Here is a 16,941-nt window from a genome sequence, read left to right as displayed (position 1 = left end):
TAGAGGTAGGATGTCCGTTTTTTTCTCGGACTGCGCTCATTTGAGCGTGTCGCGGCCACTGCGCCCGTCCACAGTCTCACAGTCTCACACAAACACCGCCTGTTGAACGAGGAGTCTGCAACAGACAAAACAACGTTTTACAGTTATAACATGAAAAAGTGCATTGTTTAAACATTGTGATTATTCACAAGCAGTTGTGGATGTTAGGACGTCTTATAGCTAAATAAATGAGAGGTTTTGTGAAGTTATAAAAAGCATGGCATGTAATGCAAGGAAAAGATACAGAGGATCAATTAGTAAAACCAATTAGATGAAATGTTAAATGTAAAGATGAAATCTTAGCCTACATTAGCCCACGAAGAATCTCAAGACACATGTGGACATCATTGCACTTAATGGAACATGTCTTTAGTTAACGTGATGAGCGACACCTGTGTGAACTTCAGGAACTGAATTCAAACATCTACTAAAATCATCTGGGTAGAAATGGATAAGAAAAGCCCCTATATTATTAGTTTGGAGATAATATTTTGGTTTACTATTTTGTTTCGAATACAAAAACAAGTTCTATTTTTAAGTGCGGTGTCCACATATATCTGTGGCCACTGTGTAGAAATATATGCCGTCATGCAAATCCTTTATGTGGGAATGTCACGTCTATAGGCACCGATGTCTAATCTCTCAGAGAGAGAGAGAATTCCCCGGCGACTTACGGAGAAGCTTTTACATGGGATCCCCGCTGGCTCACGTGACATTCAAGAGATTGGTTTTCAGGATGGAAACCTCAAAGAAGGCATTAAATTGTTACAGGCAAGTTTTGAAAAGTCTTACGGGATTTGTGTCGCCATACACACAGAAGCACTTGTGCTTGAAGGTTGTCTGTGAAACGCCTTGAAAAAAGACACCGAGACATTGTTGCTCTTCATGGTACAATTTATTTGGCATTTGATTAGATGTACATCTACTTCAGAAGAAAACAAAGCCCTCTGACAAAAGAGCAGGACGTGACATAAAAAAACAAGAAATTTGACAAATTCAACAACCGTTGCATTCTACATAAAACATGATGCTTTGTTTGTTGCACCGCAAAATCTATCTAGAAGAAATGATCTATGTTTAAAAAAGGTAATGCAAATGCAGAAACCGTGAGGTGGGAAAGTGGAATGGGGTGGGTTTGGAGGCTGTAAGCATAGCTGGAGTACACCAGAAGAGACGTCTCCCTGCATGCTCAATATCGAGAAAAACATGCAACCGCGGGTTTGCGAAACATTAACGTCAATTTGAAAAGAACACACACCCAACCGATCGAATCCAAACATACACGCTAATGATGAAAGACAGACTGTTGTTCACAGGATTGTCTGTGCCAATGAAACCCTGGACATTAATGCTGAAATAAGACTGCATAAACATTTACACCTGGCTTATACTTTCACATACTCTAGTGTTTCGGTGATGGGCGCTTTACCTGTACATGAAATAACTAGTAAATCTTCGGGCAATTTCATATTTTTTGTCTTTGTACTTTGCGCCCAACACAAGGCTGGGTGCATTCGATGAGGATCCCGATTGTCATTTTGGGCTTTTGTTGCATTACCAGTGTGAGATATTTTGCATGTTCCCATTAACACAAAAAAAAGAATAAAAACAGAGGTGTTAAGCTCAGTGAGCAACAATGCAAACCAAGTAGATATTTGAAACCGATCAATCCCTTAAGTTCATAACATTGTCACTGAAAATGCACAGTCCAACACGTAGTCTAAAAATCTGTAAATAACAAAGCGTGTTTTGTTTATACATACATTTATATGCTCATGTGTGCAAACAGATGCTCACATTAACATTGTGTCAAGTAACAAATAGTTTACTCATTTTTTTATGTACATCAAAGCAATATAGAGAGAAGAGCCTTTCGAGTGGTAAAAACAACCATAAACACGCAAACGCAGACCATCAATCCAAACCTCCTCATTCTAAACACTTCAATCCAAACTCAGGATCTTAAGAAATGTATTTTCCTAACACGAAGATCTGCACATTGTTTTGTGCGGAGAATATTCCAAAATTCCTCTTTGACGTTATACATTCTGCATACAAAATGTGAAGTGTCTACATTTTTGGGCGAATCTCACAGGTCCCATTCCGTGCCATAATCGAAAGAAAACAAGTTGCGTTGTGCATAAAGAAAAAGAATGAAACCCAATTCGCATCACTGAAGTACAGTAATAAAAAAACGTCACGTTTCAATGAAAATAAGCAGACATTAAATTTAGTCTTCTTGCGTTAGTACTTTACAAATGTACTATTTACACACGCTCCCTAAAAAGGCTTCTTAAAAGGCTTTATTTCCTTTATGCAAAATATAACGTCTTATTTTTCAAATGGATTTTAGGTTGAAATGTAACCCGCACAACTGGTCATGACATCAACTCATTTGAATGTGAGCAAATGCGAAACCAATGACCGAGACATCAATATACTAGTGTTAGAGTTCGGTGTATGTGCGCCTCCCAAAAGAAGCCCAAATGCTTCAAGGTAGTGTGACGATCCAAAAACGAGTCGATGAATTTGCATCGTCACATCACAGCAGGATATTTTGAAGTCACAAGGCGGAAACAAATTCGTACCGTAATCTACTGCAACGTCAACAGAATCGAACAACAACTTTTTTTTGTCGTATCTGAATTTGTGCTACGGTATTGAAAGACATCACAGAAATCCAAACGAAGACGTGGTACTGCTCGTCTCCAAACGGATCTTTCTCCTGCACGTGCATGGAGGAACAGATGGGATTCAGAAGGCACCGTTTGGACCGAGCAGTACTTCTTCGTTTCAGAAAAACAGTCTCCATTCCAGTGAGAGACGCTCGGGTCTTCATTACAGCCGGTTTAGCGAGCAGTTGTGGTGAATGAAGCATGCCAGTGTGAACCACAGAGACGGTGGTCTGTCACCTCTCCCACCGTTCATGACGTGACGCAACAGAGAACTCAATCGAGGGAAGTATTTACACGTAGTGACGCTCAAGCGAAAGAAAAATGAAAACGACCATCCTTGCTTTGTAGTCCTCGCTCTGAACCCAAAAACCGTTCTCAAATCCTCCAAATTCATCATCCGCGGTAAATCGATCAGTCCCAGGATGCACATGTTCTCCTTTGTTTCTCTTGGCCTATACCACGGTGCTGAGCGAGGGCCCGGTGCTGCAGTCCACGCTGGAGCTCTGAGTGATGCTGTTCTCTGATTCGCTGGGGGTGTCTGGAGACACGAGCAGCGTGCTGCTGTCGATGGAATCTTCACGCTCCTCCAGGGGCGGCGGTGGGGGCGGAGCCTGCTCTGGGTACGCCCTCTGGAGAGATTCGGCTGCGGTGCTCACGTGCCCGGTGGCCAGAGGAGCCCCGGTCCGACCTGCATGCAAAAAAGTCTTAACACCAAGCTGTCTACTTTTAAGAATAGTTTGCACGGACAAAAAAGTTGAACTTGTATTTGGAAAGCGTACCGAGGTCCATATAAAGGATGCTGTCTGGATTGACGGAGGCCTCGTATGGTGGCGGAGGATCATCAGGGTGGTGGATATCCGGATACTTGTAAGCAGCATAAGGGGGCGGGGGCTCCTGGAAGTGGAACGCACCCCCCTCGCCGTCATCCGAGAGGTGCAGCGGCGTCAGGCCCGTCCCAAACACATCCGGCCCGTAGTCAAAGCCGGGCACCCTCCGTCCCAAATTAAAATGATGCACTGCGAAACAAACCGTAAACGTGTTAACGATCGCTGAATGCTTTTTACTTGACTCAATTTAGAACATCACAAGGGGTCTTACGGTTGCCTCCGATGAGGGTCTCGATGCGCTCTCGTCTCCGCTGTCTCAGTCTGTGCACCATGAAGAGCAACAGAGAGAGGATGAGGAAGGACGAGATGCAGCTGACGATGAGCCGCATGCCGCTGGCCATAGAGTCGAACAGACTACTGCCGTCTACAAACACACACACACACACACACACACACAACGGCAATGAGATTGAAAGGTGCACAATCTGAAATCGGGACAAAGTGTCCGATGCAATGGACACTGAGAGAGCAGCTCCACCTAGTGGTAAACTTGCCGGAAACTTCACTAGTGGTCCAAAAAAAGAAGAAAAAGATTTACTCTGGTAAAAACGCATTTACTGCATTAAAATGACAACCGACTACACGTCTCATGGTGATTGGGTGAGATTCGTTTTTTACCAGGATCCAGACAGGTGAACCTGCAGCACTCTTTGGGGTCCTTTCGGAAGTGCTGACATCCCTGCGGGCGTTCGCACAGCGCGGCCACACACATCTCCGGCTCGCCGTCGTGGCACGTGCAGCTCAGACAGGGGTCGTCCCCTTTGGGCGTGAAATAATAGCCTTCGCTCACCACGTTGTCTTTGATGTCAACACATGTTTGTCCTGTAAAGAAAAAAGTGAGACGGACCAGTAGTTCCATAAATGGTCTCTTTTTAAAGTACGTAGTGTCGCCATGTTAAAAATACGCTCTTCCCCAAAACAGCAAACGTTGTAGTGCATGGTGACGTTTTAATTGCAATTCCAGTTGCTGCCACTAGGGGCACAAAGACGACAGCAACAAGCATGAATTGAAACGAAGGACCTCGAGGAAGTGTTGGAATGATAATGAAACGTACTTCTCTTGCAGAGGAAGGGGAATTTCTTGTAGCAGTTTTCCGCATGCCAGCTGTGCAAGCCTCGCTCGTTCATGCTCTTGATCTGAAAGCGCTGCAGCTGGGCACAGAACACGTTGTCCTGGGTGGGGTTGGCCTCGCCGAAGTTAGCCAGACCCTCCGGAGGAAGAAACACCTGCGTGGATCCTGCGAGGAACAGACGGACGGACGCGCTTTCAGGCAACTGATCTAAAAGCCCTCGTGATGACATTTACAGAGGATTACAGATTCCGAGCAAACACAGAAATGCAAATGGAGCTTAACCGAATACTTCTCCGCAAGATAATTCATCGGAGACAAAACCAACCTTTGTACGCCACCTCCCATCGGCCCTCCAGAGAATGATTCTGGTTGGTGATCACGTACTGATATCCCACCCAGAACCTGTGACGGCGAAGCACATCCGTGAAAACTCAAAGCACCAACCATTTGAGCTGAGAAACCACGAGGAACCGGATTTACTCACTTGCACTGGTCCTTTCGTTCACACACTTTTTCGTCAAAGTCCACTTCTATCTTCAGGATGAACTGCAGCTCCTCGTTGGTGCTGAAAGTAGCGAGGGAGGCGTTGACCTTCTGACAGGTTTCCACCGCCTGCCAGTAGTTCTCGCTTCTCAGGTAGACTTTGTAACAGCTGGCTGTTTTTTCGTAATGGTGCCATCCGCTCGGACACTTCTCTGCACGTGGAGGAGTTAAAACACGGATTTGAGAAGACTGTGAGGAACGCCATGTGATCATTTCAAGAAATATTCCAGGTTAAACAACCTGCCGCGTGGTGTAGAAAATGAGCTTGATTTATACCTTAAGCGAAACAAACACAAATGATTTTGAAATGAAACTTGGTCTAACCTATGATGCACACAGTATTATTATTAAGCCTGCATACTCTTTATTAATGTCAGATGATAGTTCGCCACAAAAAATCATCATTTCTTCACCCTCACGTAATTTCCAAACCTGTTTGACTTTCTTTCTTCCGCAGAACACAAAAGAAGATATTTTGAAGTATGTTGGTCCCCATTGACTTCCCTTGTATAGACAAAAAACCACTGAGACATTTCTCAAAATATCTTCTTCTGTGTTCCACAGGGAAACAAAAGAGTCATACAGGTTTTGTACAACATGAGGGTGAATAAATGATGCCAGAACTTTGTGATTTGCTTGCATCAGAAATATTGGTATAATATATATATATATATATATATATATGGTATTTCAAAACTCCACAACACACAAGTACGTTTGGATGACATCATGAAGGATCTTACTGTTGAAGCGCACCGGCTGCGCGACACCCATAACATCCTCCACCGGCTCGTACCCATTGTTATATCGATATCGCTCTTCTTTGATTGCTGCGAGGAAGTAAACAGTGCAGAATATCAGCAGGACACACCTTAACCACATGACAGCTCACATCCAGCCAAATGATTAGACGAAATCATCACCCGTCTGTGATAATGATCTGTTACATTCGTCTCCCAGTATCCCGTTGAACAGGATTACGGCGTAGGCTTTGTAAATTTGACAACATGCTTTCAAGGGAATTGTGGTTAAATCCTGAATCCACAGCAGGGGAACAAAGTAATAGCAGAGCTTCTCTCGGTGGAAGAAATAAAAACAGCTCACCATATGAAACACTTCCACATTTCAGCATGCACTCGAGCTGGCACAGACTGTGTAACCCAGCGTGATTTGAGAATGTGCCAAAAAACATTGTGTGCATAGTATAATAGAACATAGGATATTGAAGAAAGAATTATATCGACATTAACATGTTCTGTTTCAAAAAAGCAAATAATCTCAATCTTATTTCAAGGTTTAAATACATTTTGAATACCATTGTGGTCTCAGGCTTTTGGACCCCAGAACTTAACTGGACAAACTGTAGCAAAAAGGTTAAAGTCCCTGTGAACTGGAAGTTGCGATCGTTTTTACTTCCGTATTTTCCGAGTGAAATTGAATTTCTAATGATAAAAATTCAATTGTATATATATATATATATATATATATATATATATAGAAATGGAACTGGCAGCAGACTGACAGTTGAAGGGGAGGAGTTAACGGATGCTCCGCCTAAGCAGTCTAACATACGTCATTTCAGATGGACAGTCATTACAGGAAGGAAGTGCATTTTCAGATTTTAACTAAAGATTGTGAGGGCACACGAATTTTAAAAAGAGAATGACCCACATTGATAAACTATTTACAATAAACGCTGCAATATTTCATGAAAAAATAAGCAGTGTCATTTTTAATTTCACTGGGACTTGAAAGGTCTGGTGCCGTGCCAAAACAAATGGTCAACTACCTCTCAAAGTTACAATGAAGAGTTTACAACATTACAAAGTTTCATTCATCATAAATCACAGGAGAGCTTAAACAAAAGCATCTTCACATACATAAATACACTCCAAGTGTCAGTCGAACATGTATAAATACCACTGCAATTCCACCGAATGTCATTGCCTTTCCTGCATACATGTGCGATTCGCAATTACATTTGCGTTCCGTGCATACGCACCCGCTTCACGCTTCTAATCCGTCCGTCTCTCTGGCCCATGCGTCCGTTTCGGCCCAAAAAGTACATCGGCCCACCGGGAAAATGCCCAGTATGCTCGATGGCCAATCCAGCCTTGCATGACTGTATGAAAGGATTGGTCTTCAGGGCCTAACATAGAGAATGTTCAAAAAAATAATCGATATTTCCTTTGGCAAGGTCCATCTGGTGCAATTATTTGATTTTATAAAAGGTATTTTTAGGTCATTTGACCCATCTCATACTATAACTCATACCTAAGCAACAGTTATGATTAGATGATCAAGAAAAGAGGATGCTTACGGCATGTTTCCAAGTCATCATTTGTCATCTTAAACAGTGCAATAAATACCGTGCAGTGGACTTTATACTGAGGTATTATCGTACAGTGAGATTTTGATACTGTTACATCCCTACCACCGAACAAAGCATCTGATCTTTTTCATCTTTCAAAAACAAAGAACAGGTTTCAAACAGGTTATCGGTTTCTGTATGAGGCCACATGCTCCATAAATCCCCGGACACTGAGCACCATGTCTCATTTCAGGGTTTAGACATGGAGAAGACAGCACATCCTCTACCCGCAAAGCAAACAAAAATCACCATGGCAAAACTTAACCGAATAAGTCAGACGGTTCCTGATACATGCATGAGTGTGTTTAGTTTTATACGCACCCAAGCAGAATATATACAGTATATATATTAAAAAAGGAGCTGGATTAATATAGAACCCACAAAATAAGATTTTTTCTTTTGGTTTCTCAACAGCCCTGAATTCCCATGTCACAATTCCAAATGTGGAAATCCAAGTACCCTCTGGACACTATTTGAGGTTGGGAATCACTGGTGTATCGCATCAGTTTTGAGGTTGTGTGAGTTTTGTGTGTGTGTTTATACTTACTAGGGCAATCGATCTCATCACTTTTGTCCTCGCAGGCCGTCCACCCGTCACACTGCCAGGACAGAGGAATGCACTGCAATTTTCCACTCCGGCAGGCAAACTGGGCCGGACTACATCGCAGGTCTGAAACCCAGGGGTAAACGGTGGATCAGACCACATTAAGAGCAACATTCATCTAGAAAGAATCCACTCCATTATGTGTGATTACAAATGGGCATTATATTATTACGCAACAGGAAAGTCTTTTTAGCCTTGTCTGCAAGAGGTCACATTTAGATGGTGCCTAATTCCAAAGGTTCAAGGACATGCTGGTCAATGCCCCAAACCAAAACAACATCAAACTCCATCTTTATAGTCTTCAGACACATCGCAAGAATTCCAATGCAGGATTGCAGCTTACCTGACAGCAGTCTGGCCAGAGCGAGCTGTGAACCTGCGGGCGAGAGACCGATTTAGTGATCTGAAGAGGCTGAGTTTTGATTTATTGTTATTTTTGCATTTTCATGACAAACATCCCCCAGCCTGCATTTCTCATTAGTGTAATGCAAAAAAACCAAATTCCTTTGTAACCGCAATTACTGCAATTCAGCTAAAATTGATTTTGTGTTCAAATCAGCCATGAATGAAACATGACTATACTATACGTAACAAAGCAATTATATCGTTTAGTATAATGACTATATCTTACATATCTTTTCGTAGTAAATATTGTAATATACCATAGTATTTACTTTAGTTATGCTCAAAAACACTACATCATCTAGGAATTTTACTACAGATAATTATAGTCAATTCGATATAGTATTTTATGTGGGTTAAATTCAGGACAACATTTACAACTACCATGACGTAAACAAACAAATGAACTTTATTTACCTACAAGACAAACTGTCTAGCCATCTCATTTGCTATCGCTCATACATAGAACCTTTTCCGTTAACCGATGTTAGCAAAACCTGATCCTAGAATCCATTAAGAGTTCTCTTGGGATCCGAGGATCTCGCACACATAAAGTGATGACATTTCTAGAGGAACTTCTTGGGAGGTCCAGACACAGACCAATCAATCGCCTCCAAATATCAACCATCACCTGTCCAACGCGGAGTCTAAAGTAATCCCTTCACAAACAACCCAACACTGAGAAAAGCACGTTGCTCTCTTCTGTGGATTAACAGGGCTAGACTTGGGCCACATTAACTGTTGTAGACAGTAAGACCCTTTCAACTTGTGAACACCTGTTCGACTGGTAAAAACCAATCCCGGAGTGTCTACAAGTTTTACTGACCACTTTAAACTTAAAAGTAACCACAGCATTCATATCAGTGTGTGGGTCTCTAGTGCATGAACTACATGGACAATAATTCCAATTCTCTCATTTGAATGGTTGGTTCGTACTTTTTCAGAGTCACTCATGCAAGACTCCTTTAAATGTTCTGTTAGTCATATGATCACAGTGACTACACTGAGACCTTTATGTACCTTTATCAAGATCACATTCTGAGAATAAACTGCTGTGTTCACGACCACCAGGACCTCCATAAAACAAGTGCAACCACATCAATCATCTGGGCACATTGCACTCCACACTGAAATGAAGAAGAACAACATAAAACAGGCCAAACGGTTTATTTGATCCCATGAGTTTCTATAGGGTATCAGTGATAAACCTTTACTCGGACAGTAGCCTACACAACCCCCAGTAAGGTTTCGCTTCGATCTGTGTGCGGCTGACCAGAAACACTCAAGATGCAATCGCAAAACCCCATGCAAACGCCATTTCAACGCGTGAAGCTTACAAAGCGAATGCACAATTAACCCGGAGAACAACTCTTCACATCGCAGTGATTTTTTAAAGGCCCAGACGGCCTAAGAACGCGTCTGCAGGTCGTGCACGTGCACTTCAGGCAAGTGACACAAAATGATACAATTGTATCAACAACCTGCGCACATCAAAAACAAACACCCGCGGGATCGTTCCGCATTCTGACCGAATTTAAGCTTGTGCGCGAGCCTTTAACCTCCCAACCAGCACCATAACGCGTAATTTTAGGAAATGCGTCCATTAAAGCAACATTTTACCTGTCCGTGGCGGATCTGTTAGTGTTAGAATAAAGAGGAAAAGCACAAAACCACCGCTGTCAGTCTTCGGCAACATTTAGCCTCCATTCATAGTAGCTCACACCGGAGAAAATGTGGAGAGAGAGAGAGAAATGCACTTATGCCACCGGCGACGATGTTGAAAAATACATTAACATGCACAGTGTTTGTTTGTTGTCTGCATATTCCGCCGATAGGAAACGAGCATTAATGCTGTGATGTGTGTATTTAAGTTAGCTATGATCGAGATATCGTATCGTATTCCATGGCTCTTTCCTCTGGCTCAGGACGGATGTAAAACAAGATGGCTCCACCAATCCCATCAAAACAATCCTAACCATGTTCTCCAGCCCCCAGCCGAGGGGAGGAGGAGGTGCTTTAATAAACATTTCCTTCATTCCTGTTGTTCAGAGGGATTTACGTGGAATACGTTAACGGTTATTCCTTCATTTAGGGATTCATTTTACGGATGAGTATAGTATATAAATTACATTTGACGTTTTCTACGAGTTTGTGACATGTAGCTATAGAAAATAACATAAAGTGCACAGGCATAAAATGCATGTGGATATCATCATATTTAGCTCCCTTATTTTTAGGCTAAATAGAAACACTTTATAAGTTTCATGAATGTATATAGCCTATTGGATGTCTTTATAAATAGCTTTGGTAAGAAAGCAAACCTACAAAATAACCGTAATGGAACAATATATTTAGCCCCGGTTTCACAGACAAGGCTTGAGACTAGTCCCAGAAAATAACTTGCCCTGACATATCTTAAAATATGCCAGTGCCCTTGTTTTATCTCAGAATGCACATCAGTAATGTTTCTAAGGCATTTAAATAAAAGCAACTGTAATAGCCTAAATTAACTAAGGCATAGTCCTGGCTTAATAAGAGAGCCTTAAAGTTATAGTACTTTCTTAGTACTTTGTGTAGCATCCTAAAAAAATCTCCCGGACGAACTGTGCAGATTATAAGAACAATTGTGGGAAGTTTTAATTTCGTGTTAAATTATACTACATTGATGTAGTATACCTTTTGGCAATGAATAACTTCGAAATTATAACCAAGTAGATTGAGAAATGTAAGCGTTAATGCGCCTTTCGTCCAGAATAAAACGCCACTCCCCGTTTACTTGTGTTTAAATGACAGTCTTTCCCTTTCCAATATGGCGGCGCCGTTGACCTATTTCAACAACAGGCAAGCGCTGAAAAGCGGCTCATGCGTCTTAATGCTTTTATGGTTGTTGTTTGCCCAAAGTCTTTTCATACTGCAGTCCATATTATATAGAACGTACTGGTTTAACCGTCAAGAAATAGGCACTTTATTAAATTCGGTGTGTTGTCAGTTCGTGAGTAGTGTTTAGTGAATAACGTGGGCGGAGTTGTCACTGATTGGCCAGGAACAATGAGTAATCATAATCGTAAAGAGATTACAATTATACTTACGAATGCTTTGTCTAAATTTAACCTAATTATTTATAAGACTAACTTGTGCCGGATAGTAGATCGTAACAGCTTATTTTGTTTTCAACAATAAAACAAAAAAGTAAAAGTAGTATATTTAGGCAACTTTAGAATTGACATGTAAAAACTTGTTTCCTGTCACAGTCACACCAACTAAATGTGACAAAACTCAAGCAGTTTTAAAACCACTGTTAATACATTCAGCATGCAAAGACACCATATGATATATGATAGACAGAGAAACCGTATTTCAGACAGCATTAATTTATTTATCATACTGAATTTACAAAATTAAAAGAAAAAGCAACGACTGAAGAAACAGGTTTGTACATTTTAGTCCTTTTTGTAATTTATTTTTTGTTTGTTTTTTTATATTGTTGAATAGCAATCCACTGTACACAAGGCTTATGATTTTTTATGAATAAAAAAAATACAACCAAGATGCTCTGGTTTTCCAATGACGACACTGTAACGCGAATCCTAGGTTGAACAAATTGGACTTGAACGCAACCCTGCCACCACATCCCATTAGACAGCAGATCTCTTTCAACAAACCCTTAAGAAACTCTAGTGTCAAAAGAGCCGCAAGCTTCTAAATCCATTTGGCCACCCTTATTTACCCACATTTTGTTTAGAATTACATTGAAAAAACACACAATCTCAGTCATTCTGTTCATGCAGTAATGCAGATTTGGGGGTGTGATTTTACAGTTGAATAGCGCCACAACATTGAAGCCTAATAAATTCTTAAACGCTCACCGGATGACTTCATTAAACTTCAGTCAACTGCTCTGCTTGATGAGTTAACAATATAAGAGCAAAGATTCATGGGAAATGGATTAAAACATTCAATGGACACAAAAGGGCTAATGTTTGCATCGCTTTCTGTGCGAGAACTTGACATTTAAGGTAGGGAAAAAGTTACGCTAGATAACTTAAAGCTGAGAAACATAATTCTCGTGGAGCAACATATCAACGAAAGAGTAAACAGTACAACCCTCGCCCCTTTAGCGTAAACCGATGATTCCACGTTAAAATGTACTGTATGCTAAGAATAACACTTGTCAACATCTCAAGCAGCAATAAATCTAGCTACGTCCCGTGTAATTCCTGTTTTAGTACACATCATGTATTTCCCTTGAGCTAGAAGGGTTTCAGCATCGAGACAGTCAAGGGAAAGGACACAAACAATAAACACGGTAGTGTCCGTTACAGTGAATTGTTGTAGTGGTGAACGATGCTTTTTTCTATCATACGTGTTCGCCATGAACGACCCGAAAACAATAACCAGCAAAGTCAAATGAATAAGAATAAAAATACTATTTTGACTTTGACTACAGATATCCACACGTCGTCATGTACATTGACAACTGCGACATACGAAAGTTATTGATCTAATCTTGTTTGGAATTAAATTCTTACAACATAACATTCACCTTCATGTTTTTCATTAGAATAGATATGACAATATCATACAGGGCAGGGTAAATAGTGTAATAAATATTTAAGCGCTGAATGGTAAGCATTGGCTTCAAATGAAACAACAGTTAACAGTATTGATTGATGCCCTGCAAAGCTTTTCGGTATTTGATGGGCGTAAATGGGTGCGGAACGGGCGAGGAATGCCTGACCGAGCCCTGTCCCAGTCCCAGTCGGGTGTCCCAATGTGAAGCTGGGCAGGGGACAATGAAGGCATGCCTAGCTGCGATTGGGAGGCCCGGAAGGTTCCCTCGTCGGGACAGGTGGAGGGGGGAGAGTGAACAGAGAGAGGCCAAGCGAGGAAAGGAGAGGGATGTGAAACGCTGAGATGAGGGAGACTGGTGCCCTTCACCCCCATTCAAAATGTCTTCCGGTGGATGGCGCGGGCGCGATCTTCCTCGTATTCCTTCTTGGAGACCCACATTTTCTTAAAGGTGTCAAGTGAAGCCAGGATAGATCCCCTACACAAGGCATGGTGGGAAACATGTGAACGTTGGAAATTAAAACGGAACTCTTTTTATAGCAGGACATTGTTGTAAATATATATTGCTCTACAAACAAATATCAAAGTGTGTCTAAATGTTTGACTGGTTAAGTATACTTACCCGATCCATGTGGAGTAAAGTCTCTCCTGTGGTGCTGATATCTAAAAACAAGGAGAAACAATGTTAGCAACACAGTTCATGTATGCAACAACATTTCAACATTTTCAAATCTCAGTCATGGGTTCACCTTAATTTTAACATCTTTGGGTGCAAGTTTCTTCACTTCGCTTAACAACCTATCTCCAAATCCTGCAAGAAAGGGTAAACAGAATGTCAGTTGTCACGTGCTGCAGAGTTTAGAGAGGAGAAAGAAAGGACTATTTTTGCTGCACCTTTCAGGAGCGTCGAGCCACCAGACAGCACTATGTTTGAGAAGAGCGTGCGTCGCAGGTCCATGTCTGACTTCTGAATAGCGAAAGCCAGCACCTCGTGAATGCCTTCACTCTCGTCTCCGATCAGATCGGGCCTGAAGAGAAGCTCTGGAGCTCTGAACCGCGCTGGGCCAATCTAAGCAAGATTAACAGCTGTGAGTACAACCAACTGGTAGAACAACAGATGAATTAAAACTTAAAAACCAAATCAATAAAATTGCATGCTGGTAAATTTATTGTCACTTACATCTAAAGTGCTTCCATCTGGGAGTGTGTATTGTGCTTTCTCAGTTTCTAGAGTTTCATCTTTCTGGGGGTTGAGGGAAAGGTAGCAGGCTCTCTGGAAAATAAAACATGCGGTTCAAATTCACTAGATCCTTTATACGGACACTACTTTGCAATGTGCAACATCTAACTCTTAAACGATGTTTTCAAAGCTTCATATTCTGCAGCTGAAGGATTTGAAGGAAGATTTGTTGTTATGCCTTGATTTCTGGAACTTCTTACCTCCTTGATGGTGCGCACAACCTCGAACTCCGCTGAGGTGTGGAAATCGTAGCCTTCCTTGCGCAGGAGCAGGCGGAGGTATCGAGAGACGTCACGCCCGGCGATGTCCACACGCATGATGGAATGGGGGATAGCGAATCCTTCATAGATGGGGACGGCGTGTGTCACCCCATCACCAGCGTCTAGGACCACACCCGTGGTTCGGCCTGTGGCATATCTGTCAGGCAAGAAGCCCATTTCTGTGTAAGGGAGATGCTTCTGACCACGAAAACACCACATGATGTTTGGTTGTAAAGAAATCTTAGGAAACTCACAAACTGAGCACTGCCTGCATGGAGATAAACAGCGCTGGAACGTTGAAAGTCTCGAAGAAAACTTCTGCCGCCCTTTCTCGGTTTTTACTGGGGTTCAGCGGTGCCTCGGTCAGTAGTACAGGATGCTAAGATAAAAGCAAGAGAAACAAATTTACTTCTCTGAAAAATAAAGCGTATAGTGTCAAAGTAATGTGTAAAAAGGACCAGGCCACACCTCCTCTGAGAAGGTCTGCAGCTGTTCCTTCGAGTAGACATACTGCCAGATGCGCTCCATATCGTTCCAGTCTTTCACAATTCCGTGTTCCATAGGATAGCGTACAGACAGAAGCCCCCTGTGCTCCTGAAGACACAACAGATATAAAAAGTAAGATACACAGAGACCAATACATTTAGCTTTACATTACTAGAACATATTTTAAAGGTTGAAATACTAAAGGAAGACGATGCTTTAAACAGATTTATACCTCCGCTTTAGGTCCGATAAACATATCACCCTCAAGCGCACCAGCCATCACCCGAACATGTTTGGGTCGTCCCACACTAGGCATAATACAACACCGTTAATACACCAAGATAAATAACATATATTTATTATAATTACAGTTTACAATAAAAGGTTAGACTTATGCAAGAACAGCAATAAAATGAGTACATACTAATTCGGGAAGCAGTATTTGGGAATCTGATCTCCAGCAAAGCCAGCTTTGATAACACCAGAACCCTGATACATATATCAGATACATATAGACAAGGACAGAGATTAGAATATGGCTTACTATTATAAAGGGGTTGGGGGGTTGGGGGGGGTGTCAAAATGAACCTTAACTATAAAAGTAAATGTACTGAATGTGTTTAAAAATGAATCATGAATGCTTGAGCCTAAGTCATGAGATAGAGCTTGAGGGGAAAACAAGAAACTCAACCATCTACAAAACACACACACACACGAGAAAATGTCCTAATGATCTCTCAGATATTATTTCATCTGCATTGATCTGCTACAAGTTGACATCATTAAAAAAAAATTAAGTAACTTGTCAGAGTAATGTCACACTTGTAAACATGCTTGGGGTTTGAGGACTTTCAAAATAAAACCAAATTCTTAAGAACTTTTGACCCTTCGCAGCCCGTTACATCTTATTTTCTATTTACCTTAAATATCTCATCTAGATAAAATAACACGCACAGTAAAATGTAACTCTTTTTTGCAAGGCGGGGTCATAGCCGGTCATTTTAGCAACAACAACTTTAGCTAAAATCCGGGCTTGTATTTGACAGATAACCTCTGACAGCCACGCAACTTGCAGTGTATTATTAATATAAACAAAGAAATGTCATTTATTTAAGTAATAAATTCAAACAACAAACTGTCAGAACAGATAACATTATACAATGATGCATCATTCTGACCCGCTAATGCCTGAATATAAATCAATGCAGACAAAACACCCCATTGTTATTCTTTCCACAAATAAGTTCATTTGAATGTTTAGACGTGCATCAGACTGTGCACACATTAAAAATATATAATTTCATAAATAACATCACAGACACATATTAGCGTTGATCGGCGAACCCAGGCTTGACACAATGGTATTAGCTTTAGCCTGTTAGCACAGACTGGGTGTGGAAGGCTGACATCATACTCACATTATCAATTACAACCGGCTGGTTGGCTATAATATCATACGACTCCATGATCAGCCTGCGCTTGGGTGCGTTTGTCGGTCAACTCAAATCGCAAGAAACACGCTTTATGATTTTCTGCTCATGTAAATAAAAAATAACCGTCTCTGCTCAGGCACTAGGCAGTAAAAACCTCAGGCTGAGCGGTGATGCGTCAACCGAACCTAACGGCGCAGGGAGCCAGTCAAACGCACGTAACTGCAGGGTGAGTGACGGGAGATGTAACCAATAGTCAGGTAGAAATATAGGCCGTGGGCGGGGTATGACAACCTAGAGGTTTCATTAAAAACGTTGGAAATGACACAACTAGCACAAAAATGAGTCGTTTTTTGTTTTGC

General features: G+C 41.5%; 2 protein-coding genes across 5 annotated transcripts; both read right to left on the bottom strand.

The window, feature by feature from the left end:
• Positions 1-218: 218 nt before the first annotated feature.
• dgcr2 (DiGeorge syndrome critical region gene 2) lies at positions 219-10,594 on the bottom strand. Of its 4 annotated transcripts, XM_057321779.1 has the most exons (12): positions 10,215-10,594; positions 8,536-8,568; positions 8,136-8,258; positions 5,961-6,047; positions 5,458-5,493; positions 5,159-5,369; positions 5,000-5,076; positions 4,657-4,839; positions 4,220-4,423; positions 3,813-3,965; positions 3,494-3,730; positions 219-3,402 (listed from the first exon to the last, which is right to left on the bottom strand). In XM_057321779.1, the coding sequence occupies exons 1-12, from the start codon at positions 10,288-10,290 to the stop codon at positions 3,167-3,169; spliced, it is 1,656 nt and encodes a 551-aa protein (XP_057177762.1). In that variant the 5' UTR covers positions 10,291-10,594; the 3' UTR covers positions 219-3,166. The 4 variants fall into 4 exon arrangements, with proteins under 4 accessions (XP_057177762.1, XP_057177765.1, XP_057177766.1 ...); XM_057321782.1 differs by lacking the exons at positions 8,536-8,568; positions 10,215-10,594 and adding an exon at positions 7,220-7,366 and having other exon boundaries at positions 8,136-8,246; XM_057321780.1 differs by lacking the exon at positions 5,458-5,493 and having other exon boundaries at positions 222-3,402; positions 10,215-10,593.
• Positions 10,595-11,929: 1,335 nt separating this feature from the next.
• actr1b (actin related protein 1B) lies at positions 11,930-16,770 on the bottom strand. The gene is made up of 11 exons (XM_057321784.1): positions 16,568-16,770; positions 15,574-15,638; positions 15,382-15,457; positions 15,132-15,257; positions 14,918-15,042; positions 14,604-14,820; positions 14,344-14,436; positions 14,058-14,232; positions 13,913-13,974; positions 13,786-13,826; positions 11,930-13,641 (listed from the first exon to the last, which is right to left on the bottom strand). Exons 1-11 carry the CDS (start codon positions 16,613-16,615, stop codon positions 13,539-13,541), a joined length of 1,131 nt encoding a protein of 376 aa, XP_057177767.1. The 5' UTR covers positions 16,616-16,770; the 3' UTR covers positions 11,930-13,538.
• Between the last annotated feature and the right edge of the window lie 171 nt (positions 16,771-16,941).

The sequence above is a fragment of the Triplophysa rosa genome, linkage group LG22 (assembly GCF_024868665.1).
Source record: "Triplophysa rosa linkage group LG22, Trosa_1v2, whole genome shotgun sequence".
Taxonomy (NCBI): Eukaryota; Metazoa; Chordata; class Actinopteri; order Cypriniformes; family Nemacheilidae; genus Triplophysa; species Triplophysa rosa.
Note: the sequence above shows the minus strand (reverse complement) of the source record. Positions and strands in the feature narration are given on the sequence as shown.

Bases quoted from the DNA above. Each gene is read 5' to 3' on its own strand.
- dgcr2 (XM_057321779.1), bottom strand. From the start codon at position 10,290: ATGTTGCCGAAGACTGACAGCGGTGGTTTTGTGCTTTTCCTCTTTATT. The intron at 8,569-10,214 runs GTAAAATGTTGC...TCTCGCCCGCAG, and splicing joins AACAGATCCGCCACGGACAG to GTTCACAGCTCGCTCTGGCC. The intron at 4,840-4,999 runs GTTGGTTTTGTC...TGTTCCTCGCAG, and splicing joins ATGGGAGGTGGCGTACAAAG to GATCCACGCAGGTGTTTCTT.
- actr1b (XM_057321784.1), bottom strand. From the start codon at position 16,615: ATGGAGTCGTATGATATTATAGCCAACCAGCCGGTTGTAATTGATAAT. The intron at 15,258-15,381 runs GTATAAATCTGT...TTGTGTCTTCAG, and splicing joins TTATCGGACCTAAAGCGGAG to GAGCACAGGGGGCTTCTGTC. The intron at 13,642-13,785 runs GTAAGTATACTT...TGCCTTGTGTAG, and splicing joins CTTTACTCCACATGGATCGG to GGGATCTATCCTGGCTTCAC.